Source organism: Mytilus trossulus, unplaced genomic scaffold (assembly GCF_036588685.1).
Source record: "Mytilus trossulus isolate FHL-02 unplaced genomic scaffold, PNRI_Mtr1.1.1.hap1 h1tg000158l__unscaffolded, whole genome shotgun sequence".
Lineage (NCBI taxonomy): Eukaryota > Metazoa > Mollusca > Bivalvia > Mytilida > Mytilidae > Mytilus > Mytilus trossulus.
The window spans coordinates 268,416-281,622 of NW_026963304.1; the positions used below are offsets into that span (position 1 = coordinate 268,416).

The 13,207-nt window shown below is 32.1% G+C and overlaps 1 protein-coding gene across 1 annotated transcript in view; it reads right to left on the reverse strand.

Moving 5' to 3' along the window:
• Nucleotides 1-1,217: 1,217 nt before the first annotated feature.
• LOC134700544 (uncharacterized) overlaps nucleotides 1,218-13,207 on the reverse strand; it is a 52,647-nt gene continuing 40,657 nt past the window's right edge. The window contains exons 10-11 of the mRNA XM_063561925.1: nucleotides 2,282-2,735; nucleotides 1,218-1,981 (exon numbers count right to left, since the gene is read on the reverse strand). Of these exons, the coding sequence (XP_063417995.1) occupies nucleotides 1,932-1,981; nucleotides 2,282-2,735 (504 nt within the window). The 3' untranslated portion in view covers nucleotides 1,218-1,931. The remainder of the gene's footprint in view (nucleotides 1,982-2,281; nucleotides 2,736-13,207) is intronic.

Here is a 13,207-nt window from a genome sequence, read left to right on the forward strand (position 1 = left end):
TTTCTCAATTGAAGTGTTTCATATTTTTCATGTCAGTGCTTTTTATAGCCGACTTAACGATATGGTTTTTCTTCTTGTTGAAGGCCGTACAATTGACTATAATTGCTAAAATCTACTTCATTTGAATTTTGCATAGTTTTCTCATTAACAAGCATACCACATCTCCTTAGTTTTATAAAGAAAACTCAAGACTCAGAAAAACCAACTTTACCAAAAACAGGTGCAGATCTCAGGTGCTTTGAATCCTGCTGCACATGTGATACCCTTGTGTGGCTTATCAACGTACAAATTCAAAGTGCAAGGGTTCTTAAACGTGCAGAGACTGTGGTAGTCTAACATTACGAGGATACGGGTTTAATGTCCCCATTCTGACTGCGTATTTATACATCCCACACCGCCAAATGACCCAACATGGAATGGGTTTTATTGCTTGTCAGAAAAGAATATATTTGAATACCTCATTTACCCTTGAGGTAGACAAATGTCTAGCAATTTTACCAAACATTGTGTATAAACAAGCTGTAAATATATCTAATGATGACTAACCAAGTAATATACAAAATCTGCAAATATATTAAATGATGACAAATGTGGTCAACTATCTCCATAAATTTATTCGGGCCACGTATACAAAAGCTGTAAATATACCTAGTAATGACTAACCAAGTATACAAAAGCTAAATATATCTAATGATAACTAACCAAGTAATATACAAAATCTGCAAATATATTAAATGATGACTAATGTGGTCAACTATCTCCATTTTATTCGGGCCACGTATACAAAAGCTGTAAATAAACCTAGTAATGAATAACCAAGTATACAAAAGCTAAATATATCTAATGATGACTAACCAAGTATACAAAAGCTGTATATATACCTAGTAATGACTAACCAAGTATACAAAAGCTGTATATATACCTAGTAATGACTAACCAAGTATACAAAAGCTAAATATATCTAATGATGACTAACCAAGTATACAAAAGCTGTAGATATACCTAGTAATGACTAACCAAGTATACAAAAGCTGTAGATATACCTAGTAATGACTAACTAAGTATACAAAAGATGTAAATATATCTAATGACAACTAACCAAGTATGCACAAGCTATAAATATATTTAATGAAGACTAACCATGTATACACAAGTTGTAAATATATCTAATGATGACTAATGAGGTCAACTATCTACATAGATTTATTCGTGCCAAGGATTACAAAAGCTGTAAATATATTAAATGATGACTTATAAGGTCGACTATCTACATTAAATTCTGAAAAAAAACAAAAACATTAAAATAATTTATATATAATTCCGATAAATATAAACAGGATGTTTTTTTTTAATGTGTTCTTGTTTTGTCTCTGTACTATACACATTTCCTATGACTGAACATTTCATTTCATTAATATAACACACAAAACATATTTATAAACAAATATTAATTGTTATGTACATAATGATTTAAGTATTGGTAATTGTATAATATTCACATAACATGTTTGCTGCATGTAATTAAATTATTATACTACTAAAACAGTACAATATCGGTTCCCTTTTTAAATTTAGTCCACAATTTCGAATATGGTCCACTATCTCATCTTGACCATTACTTTTTATAATTCTACGAATATTAAGATTGGTCAACTATTTTATCTCAGCCATTACTTTCTTCAACTCTATGAATAGACAGTTAGGTTCACTATGTCATCTTGGAAATTTCTTTCTATCAATAAAATTTATGAACTAACTATAATTGGCGGCATTACTTCTATACTCTAGAGACGGCATTCTAGGCATAAATGATTGGTGATCTACTGTCAATATGTTGGTATGCTGAGTAGTCATGGTAGTATGCATATTTCTAATAAAGTGCCAAAAATAACTGTTTGCAATAAAAATCGTGAGGAGGAGATAATTCTTTATTAAGGTTGAACTTTCATCGGGTTCACTATTTCAACTGTAATATCCATTCCTGAAATAAAAATAGAATAAATCAAGACTGCACAGATAAAATAAGTTACAGTTGAAATTCTACTTCAAAATTACAAGTTTTGCAGATAAAGCCAGTTTGTTTGGACCAGTAGTAAAAGAAGCTGTAATAATTATCAGCTAATTAAACACGTTTCTGGAAACAAACTGTCTGCTTAATACTTAAGGTTATATACATACACTAATACGGGGCAAAGAAATATGAATAAAACCATAACGAACTTTGTGCACACATTTTGGTTTTAAAGAAGATAAGGATTCCAATTGTTCAAATCATATTTACCTAATATTTCATTTTCAATTGATTGAACTTCCTGAGCAGACATAGTTTTAGCCATAATTTCATCAAGTTGATCTGTATAAAGTCTTGCTGGTTTGTTGAGTAGATCAAACCGTTTTAAAAGATCAGTTAATATGTTACACAACTCAACAAAACGTGTATCTCCAAGTTCAAATTCTTTTGAGTGTTGTAGTTCATTCCTTGTCAGTCTTATGCGCTCAATATCATCTCCAACAGCTATGCCTGTAACCTGATCAACTTGCCGTATCACTCCCCATCCATTAGTTGGAATATGTTTGTTTAGTCTCCTGTGCTCATTGTACAAGTATGTTGTATCACAATCGCTCCTCGGACGTAGATGTGGTTTATCTGGTTTAAGTAGGTCATATGAAGCATCAGCAAGAATATTAAGCACAATTATTCCCATCTTTGTAAAATTAATCTGCTCTATGGTGAACTGAAAAAAAGTATAGAATTGTTACGTAAAGTATGTAAAAGGCCAACATAATCGTGAATAAGGCTACCCTCAGATCTGTTATTAGTGTCTTTTTGTTTTGGGGACGTGTAAGTACCCTGCCACGTCCACTCTGTGTTTTTGTAAGTTGTATTTTTGCTTTGTATCCATCTGATGAGTTAAGCCCTTTGCAAAATATTTTTTATAGTTTGTTATGTTGTAATGTTACACCACTGTCCCATGGTAGGGGAGGGTCGGCGCCTTCAAACTAGTTTAACCCCGCCACATTCTGGTTGTGCCTGTCCCAAGGCAGTCCTGGAAGGAAGCAATTAAAATAAAGTAAACTTCTTCTAACTATAAATAAATTAAAGAATTTTCTTCAGAAAAAAAGTATATGTACATAAGTTTTATAATGAAAACTATCCATTGAGTTATAAAAAACATATGCATTATTTTTTTTTGATTTGAGGTTTCTTATGACTTTAAGTACTAAAATTTGTAAGGGTTCCGCGGAACCCAGTGTCTCGCCTACTTTTGCTGTTAGTCGCAGGCTCAACAAAAATGGGGAACAAATTATTAAAAATTTTCCTCTAGATATTATCTTTTGAGAAGAAGCTTATGTCCAAGTTTGGTAAAAATCCAGGATGGTTTATGAATCTAATAAATATTCTAAAAACTTGACTGTATGTAATTTTAACTGGAAGAAAAACTAAGTCTATTTATAAGTAATATACGGAAAAACAGAAAATACATTTTTACAAAATTTCCTTCGAGATACTAGCTTATGATCATAAACAAGCTTCTGTCCAAGGTTGGTAAAAATCCAGGATAGTTTAAAAAAGTTATTAAAATTTAAAAAAATTTAACCACAGGGTGAATGTAATGTTAACTGGCAGAAAAACTAAGTCCATTTATAAGTAAAATACGGATAAAAAGGATTTTTTTTTACAAAATTTACTTCAGGATACTATCTTATGATCATAAACAAGCTTATGTCCAAGGTTGGTAGAAATCCAGGATAGTTAATTTTAAAAACTTTAACCACAGAGTGAATATTTGTGGACGCCACCGACGACGACGAGGAATGTAGGATCGCTATGTCTCGCTTTTGCGACAAAAGTCACAGGCTCAACAAATAAGAAATAATAGGTGAAAAAAGAATTTTGAAAATGATTGATTGATTGATGTTGGTTGCTAACGTCCAGTGGCAAATATTTCATGCATGTTCTGGACGAGAACAAATTCACAGTAACTGCAATTGATAGTTCCTATAATAGAGGCCTTCCGAGATGAAGATTGGGGCAATTCGGACTGCCAATGGAAAATGAGAGTATATTAGATTGGGACAAAAATTTTGCCTTACAACATGCCACCTAATGATCCCTCAGAGTCGAAACAAAGGTTTTTAACGTGCAGAAAGCGTGGCAACCTCTTTTCATGAGGCATCGAATTTAATGTCCCCATTCTGACCGGAATTGGCTGAGTAATTGTACATTCCACATATTGGTATAATGAATATTCTATCAGCAAAAACAAAAACCTCCCACTGAAAATGAAACGGTCCACTAACATGACTAAGGTTATTAAATTTAGTTATGTTTTAACTGAGCAATTTTCGAGTTTTGAAGATTTGTGTAGATGTTTTATCAGATTACTTTTGCTGTTGACAGTTTTTGATCTTTCTAACTTTCCTTTTGATAGAATTAGCAAAAAAACACTGATTTTGTGAAAAATCGTCATTTATTGGCAATAACTCCTTAAGCAGACATCCTATGGTTTCAGACATAATATACTTTTAGTACATCTTGTATTGATGATTATTTTGGTTTAATTTTTTTGTAGTTTTCCAAAAAACAGAAAAAAACATGACAATTACTCAAAAATAGTCATTTAAGGCCTATAACTCCTTATAGGGTCATTCAATTGTCTTGGGTTATAATTGTCATTTGTGAAAATCTTGTAGGCTGACCATTGTTGTTGTTTTCATAATCTGGTTATTTGAAATAATTTTGCATAATCTGCATCATGACAGAATATCCTGTGGACCAATATATGATCAAATATTCATCTCATCTGCATAAAAAGTAAAATAACAACAAATGAATACTGAACTCCAAGGAAATTTCAAAACGGAAAGTCCCTCTGACATCAAATGGCAAAATTAAAAGCTCAAACACATCAAACCGTTGAATATGTGACATAATACTCCTCTTATATGATAAACACATCAAACAGTTGAATAGGATACAAAATACTCCTCTTATATGATAAATATAGAATAATAGGTAGTTTCGTTTTTGATACTTACTATATCATGTGGAATATCTATACGAGCCCGTTAGGGCGAGTTAAGATATTCCACATGATATAGTCAGTATAAAAAAACGGAACTACCTATTATTCTGTTTATCGGTAATTATGACGTCACACAATGTATTGCCTAATATTTTCAGTGATACAGCCAGTACGTTGATACTCCAAAATATTAGGCAGTAAGATCAAAGGAAAATATACGAATTACCGATAAACACATCAAACAGTTGAATAGGATACAAAATACTCCTCTTAGATGATAAACACATCAAACCGTTGAATAGGATACAAAATACTCCTCTTAGATGATAAACACATCAAACCGTTGAATAGGATACAAAATACTCCTCTTAGATGATAAACACATCAAACAGTTGAATAGGATACAAAATACTCCTCTTAGATGATAAACACATCAAACCGTTGAATAAGATACAAAATACTCCTCTTAGATGATAAACACATCAAACAGTTGAATCGGATACAAAATACTCCTCTTAGATGATAAACACATCAAACATTTGAATAGGATACACAAAACTCTTCCTAGATGATAAACACATCAAACCGTTGAATAGGATACAAAATACTCCTCTTAGATGATAAACACATCAAACCGTTGAATAGGATACAAAATACTCATCTTAGATGATAAACACATCAAACCGTTGAATAGGATACAAAATACTCCTCTTTGATGATAAACACATCAAACAGTTGAATAGGATACAAAATACTCCTCTTAGATGATAAACACATCAAACCGTTGAATAGGATACAAAATACTCATCTTAGATGATAAACACATCAAACCGTTGAATAGGATACAAAATACTCCTCTTAGATGATAAACACATCAAACCGTTGAATAGGATACAAAATACTCCTCTTAGATGATAAACACATCAAACCGTTGAATAGGATACAAAATACTCATCTTAGATGATAAACACATCATGCAGTTGAATAGGATACAAAATACTCCTCTTAGATGATAAACACATCAAACCGTTGAATAGGATACAAAATACTCTTCCTAGATGATAAACACATCAAACCGTTGAATAGGATACAAAATACTCCTCTTAGATGATAAACACATCAAACCGTTGAATAGGATACAAAATACTCCTCTTAGATGATAAACACATCAAACCGTTGAATAGGATACAAAATACTCCTCATAGATGATAAACACATCAAACCGTTGAATAGGATACAAAATACTCATCTTAGATGATAAACACATCAAACCGTTGAATAGGATACAAAATACTCCTCTTTGATGATAAACACATCAAACAGTTGAATAGGATACAAAATACTCCTCTTAGATGATAAACACATCAAACCGTTGAATAGGATACAAAATACTCATCTTAGATGATAAACACATCATGCAGTTGAATAGGATACAAAATACTCCTCTTAGATGATAAACACATCAAACCGTTGAATAGGATACAAAATACTCATCTTAGATGATAAACACATCAAACAGTTGAATAGGATACAAAATACTCCTCTTAGATGATAAATACATCAAACAGTTGAATAGGATACAAAATACTCCTCTTAGATGATAAACACATCAAACAGTTGAATAAACATTGCATCACCCTTTTGGTCATCTATACTTCTTCCCTTAAATTTTGAATAAAAAATGAAACTTTTTATACTAATATAATTCTTATATGATTTGCATATTAGGGAATACATTTATATGAATGGTTGAGAGGGCTTCAGGTAGAGGCTTTTGACGTTATCTATTTTTCGATAGGCGACTTTGACCGAACTACTTTTTGTAACCAATGTATCAAGATGGCGTTGACGTAAAACATATTTATTTTCACTTTGTGTTTATCATTAAATTAAAAAACAAACACAAAAACTTTCATTAGCGTTTTTACAAATATAAAATTCATCTTTTACAATATCGAAATAATAAAACAATTGTTCAATAGTATTGTTAAATGACAGTATACATACAAAGAAATGCTACTGCATATTTGTTCATATACAATTTTTGATATTTCCCTATTTTAATTGATTTTTGGTCACTGATTCTGTAGCAATTTTGGAACCTCTAAATTTAGATTGAATTATAATAAGATATTTTTGCAGTTTACTTTTCATCAGATAGCTAATTTTATTGAGTACTTTTTATTTGGCGTTATCCAAAAAAAATATATTTATGCGCCAGGCCAATTCAATGACACAAATATACAATTTACGTGTGATAGAGGTTAAGAGTGTGGAAATTAAATTCCTTATCTCAAATTTTAAAGAACTATAAGGATTAAACACCTTTTTATAGGAATTTATTGGTGTATAAACTGGACCAAGTCACTCACAAACGTATCATAAAAGTCCTTCGGGGGTGAAGAAAATAATGTATACAATGTTGGGGCCTTTTATAGCTGACTATATGTTATGAATTTTTCTCATTGCTGAAGGCCGTATGGTTGCCTATAATAATTAGGTACACCCACTTCATTTCAGGTAGCTAGGGTGTCAAAATGTTCGACAATAGATTTTTCTTTAAATTCTATAAAAGTGTCATTTCAAATTACAAGTAGTTTCAGGAGAAGATTTTGTAAAAAGTTATAGACGCAAAAAAAAATGTAAAAAATTGTGTTTCATGGGTAATGACTCCTTAAGGGGTCAATTGCCAATTTGATCATGCAGACTTCTTTGTAGATCTTACTAAGCTGAATATTTTTCTTATTTACACTTTCTTTCTATCTACTATAATTTTAAAGATAAAAACCAATAAACTGCTTCCCCAAGCGCAGCCGGATATGACAACAGAGGTCCAACCCTGAACAGTTGGGGCAAAAAAGGACACAATATTCAAGCTTGATACAGGTCTGAATTTGGATTGTAATTAAATAGTATACACATTATAGGTTTCTGACACAGAATAAATGTTGTCAAAGAACTTGAAATTGGTTGTATGATTTGAATTTATATTCAATTGAAGATTTCTTGCTGTTGCGCAATACACTGTGCTGGTGCGCAATACTTAGTAAATCTGTTTTCAGACTATATATAAAGAATTAGCAAAATAAGTTACCTCCATTTTTTTTCTTTGGAAATTGACAATTTTTTTAAATCTTGAGGAAAAAAAGATTGACCCCCTCAAAATTTGTTTACCCCTCCTCTTTCCAAAAAAAATAATTTGAAGAAATTTTCTATTTGTAAAATGTGGTAAAATTAAGAGACATCCATACACTTAAACAAAAGTTATTGTCTGAAAACTAGAAAAATGCTGTTTTAGACTCTTTTTTGCCCCTAACGCCTGAACGGTTTGGGCAATTACCCCCAAAATGACTCCCAACCTTCTAATTGTGGTATTGAACCTTGTGGTACAATTTCAGAGCAATCAAAATACTGATACACAATTTATTGTCCTGAAACTAGAAAAATGCTTGTTTTGGCCCCTTTTTGCTAAACGGTTGGGACCATCACCCCCAAAAACATTTCCAACCTTCCTTTTGTTGTATTGAACCTTTTGGTTAAATTTCATAGAGATCCATACCCTTAAAACTAAAATTCTTGTCTGGGAACCAAATGTCTTCGGACGCAGACGACGTTATACCAATATACGACTGCAATTTTTTTTCGTGGTCGTGAACAAAACTGTACAATTTCCTAAAAATAAATTACTTCTGACAGTAACCCAATAATTGGTTCTCCAATTGGCCTGAACATTTCATAGTAGATAGAATTTGACCTATTTATCCCTTTAACTACCTTTCAAGTTTGCTCCAACTTCTTTTAGTTTTTGAGATACAAGTCAAAAACTGCATTTGACCCCCATGTTCTAATTTTAGCAAAAGCGGCCATGTTTCTTGATAGATCAAAACTTGAGACACAATTTATAAACTGAAATACCCTAAGGAACATAGTTAAAGTTTGAAGGTATTTTGCCCAGCAGTTTCAGGGAAGAAGATTCTTGAAATAGTTTACGACGATGACGGACGCCAAGTGATGGCATAACTCGTATGGCACTACACTAGGTAAACTCGTATAGCATTACATTATGAACAGTCTCTATGCATTACACTAGGTACATTCTAATAAAATTACACTAGGTACATTTTTTTTAGAATCATACTGGATGGATACATTCTCATAACATCGCCCTTGGTACATTCTTATAGAATTTCATCACTACATTTATAGTATATTACACTAGTACATAAATTAGCATATCACTATACACAAAGCTTTAGCATTACACTATACACAATGCTATAGCAATACACTATACACAATGCTATTTCACTACACTATACACAATGCTATAGCATTACACTATACACATTGCTATAGCATTACACTATACACAATGCTATAGAATTACACTATACACATTGCTATAGCATTACACTATACACAATGCTATAGCATTACACAATACACAATGCTATAGCATTACACTATACACATTGCTATAGCATTACACTATACACAATGCTATAGCATTACACTATACACAATGCTAAGGCATGACACTGGGAATGATCTGTGTTAAATAAAAAACTCCGAACTGTCTTATTTTGCTGAAATTCACATGCGGGTTCTTCTTTTGACCTGATACCAGCCATAAAAATTCTCAAGATAATATGCAGATCACATTTTTGTTTTTTTTGGGAGTTGTGTATGTGGATATTTAACAAATAATGGTACAAGAAACTAGATATCATTGAGATGGGAGCCATCTCTGTGGGCCCCGCTGTGAATAATGTGTGTTAAAAAAATTGTATCTTTACCATACATGGGGTCGTCAACTGAAACCAAAGTTTTTGACCTTTACCTTTGACCTAGGAAGTTGTACATAAATAATGACACACCCTCTGGTGTTGGTTTATATACATGTCGGGTATAAACTTTGAATTCATAATGGTTCTCAAGATATAGAGTGGACACGATCTTTACAATAGGACATGGGGTTCTCAACTGAAACCAAAGTTTTTGACCTTGACTTTTGACCTAGAAAGTTGTACATACATTTTTTTAATTAAATTGCAAAATTGTGTCACGTGCAAGTGTCTGATCCTCACAAATAAAATGGGTTTGTGTGCAATACCTCAAATAGCACCCGAAATAGTTAGGATGAAAATATGCAGAAAATTATATTTCCTTTTTTAAAATACAAACATGCAGCAAAAATATTCATGAAAAGTAGTCAGTTTATTTCCTTATCAATTGATTATGCTTGAGCATTTGCAATAATCAGGAAAATTGGTTATACATACTCACCATTTTGTTACGACACTGTACGGTATAATAGCATTAAATAGAGTAAGTTGTGGTGACTTTACAGTAGACCTGTCCCAAATCAGGAGCCTCTGGTCTTTGCTTAAGTCTTGTATGTTCTTTTAATTTTATAGATATAAGAAGATGTGGTATGAGTGCCAATGAGACAACTATCCATTCAAGTCACAATTTGTAAAAGTAAACCATTATAGGTCAAAGTACAGCCCTCAACACGGAGCCTTGGCTCACACCGAACAGCAAGCAAATTTATATGTTTTGGAGTTAAGTATGACGTCCATTTTCACTGAACTAGTACACATTTTAATTCAGGGCCAGCGGAAGCCAACCTCCGGATGCGGGATTTTTTCGCTGTGTTACAGACCCATTGGTGGCCTTCGGCTTTGACATATTCCCCATTTCCATTCTCAATTTTATGAATAACGCCGCGGAATATTTTTTCTATTTTTTCTGCTAAAAATCAAACTTCCACAGAATAAAGCTTGAAACTAGCACGGTTGTTAAGGACTTTCTTTGCACCAATGGATTTGTCGTTCAATTTTTTTTAAATCGTATATCGATTTAAAACAAAATCTGTGGAATAACGAATTAGAAAATCTTGATAAAGTAAAACTATCTGCCAATTTTTATGATTTTCCCTTTATATCCTTCATATTTTTGGCGTATCATACTGTTAATGATAACAGCTTGTATCTGAAAAACGAAAACGGTTACCAATTTTTTTATCTTATTTTCTGATGTATATTTACAAGCAGAATCCATATGTAAAATTAAAAAAAGTTCTGTGGAGTAGTTAATTACGTACACTTCGTCTTAAGGGCAATACCTCCTATAAAAAGTCAGCTTATATCATATATGAACAATTGGTAGAGCTTAACATTTCAAACACTTTTGCACTAGTCAGATTTTCTCTATTTAAAAAATTTCACTATCAAATTTCACTTTTCAAATCAATAGGTTCTCAAGGGCCTGAATCGCTCACCTGTAATTTTTGGCTTAAATCTTTCATCAATGATTACTTTTGCTTTTCAATATATATTGAGTGGCTTGAAAATGCCATTTAAATGTTCTTTGTATCTGTCATATTTTCTTCAAAAGCAAACAAAAGTATTTTACCCCTATGTTTAGCCATAGTGGCTATGTTTCTTGACGTTCAAGGAAATAAAATACAAAATTTATACTAGATACTCTGAAACTCATTCAGCCCTAGTTTGGTTGAAATTGATTCAGCAGTTTCAAAGGAGAAGATTTTTTAAAATAAGCAAACTAGATGAACAAATTGTGAAAAATTGTCTTCAAAGGGCAATAACTCCTTAAGGGATCAATTGACAGTTTTGGTCACATAAAACTTATTTATAGATCTTATTTTGCTGAACATTGTTGCTGTTTACAGTTTATCTATCTATAATAATATTCAAGACAATAACCAAAAACTGCAAAATTTCCTTAAAATTACCAACTTAGTGGCAGCAACCCAACAATGGGTTATAAGATTCATCTGAAATTTTCAGGACTGATAGAACTTCACCTAATGAACACTTTTATCCCATTTCAGAGTTGCTTTAAATGCTTTAGTTTTTGAGATATAAGCCAAAAACTGCATCTTACCCCTATGTTCTATTTTAAGCCATGGCCGCCATGTTTTCTGAGGGAAAAAAAAAACCCCACAAACGTTATTCTAGATAACCTAAGATTCATTCAGCTTAAGTTTGGTTTCATTTTGTTCAGTAGTTTTATAGGAGAAGATTTTTTAAAGTTATAAAACATGATAAACAAATTGTGTAAAATTGTCCTTAAAGGGCAATTACTCCTTACGGAGTCAATTAAAAATTGTGGTCATATAATCTTATTTGTAGATCTTTCTTTGCTGAACATTTTTGCTGTTTACAGTTTATCTTTATCTATAATAATATTCAAGATAATAACCAAATACTGCAAAATTACCTTAAAATTACCAATTTAGTGGCAGCAGCCAAACATGGATTGTTTAACTTGTTAGATACATCTGAAAAATTGTAGCCATGGCGGCTATGTTTTTGGACGAAACAGAAAATAAAACACAAACTTTATTCTAGATACCCTAAGGATCATTCAGCTTAAATTTGGTTGGAATTGGTTCAGCAGTTTCAGAGGAGAAGATGTTTGAAATAGTTTACAACGGACATCGATGGTCGCCAAGCGATGGCAATTCCTTTGGAAAGGTGAGCTAAAAATAGACAAAACTTACATTTTCCTCCAATGTTCAATTTTAAGCCATTTCGGCCATCTTGGTTGGCAGGCCGGGTCATCGGACACGTTTTTTTAAAACTAGATTATCCCAATGATGATTGTGGCCAAGTTTGGTTATATTTCACCCAGTAGTTTCAGAGGAGAAGATTTTTTTAAGAGTTAACAACAACAGACAATGTACAACGGATGCCAAGTGGAGAGGAAAGCTCACTTGGCCCTATGGGCCAGGTAAGCTTAAAATTCGTAAGGGTTTTGGGAACCCAGTGTCTCGCCTACTTTTGCTGTTAATTGCAGACTCATCAAAAATGAGGAAAAACATCCATAAAAATTTCCCTCTTGATACTGTCTTTTGATTGCTTCCAAGTTTGTAAAAATCAAGGATAGTTTATGAATCTAATAAATGTTTTATAAACTTTAACTGCAGACTGTATGTAATGTTAACTGGAAGAAAAACTAAGTCCATTTATAAGTAAAATATGGAAAAAGTGGATTTTTTTTTAACAAAATTTACTTCTGAATAATATCTAATGATCAGAAACAAGCTTTTGTCCAGGTTTGGTAGAAATCCAGGATCATAGTTTAAGAACATTATAAAAAATTTTAAAACGTAATCAAACCACAGAGTGAATGTTTTGTTTCTGGCAAAAAAA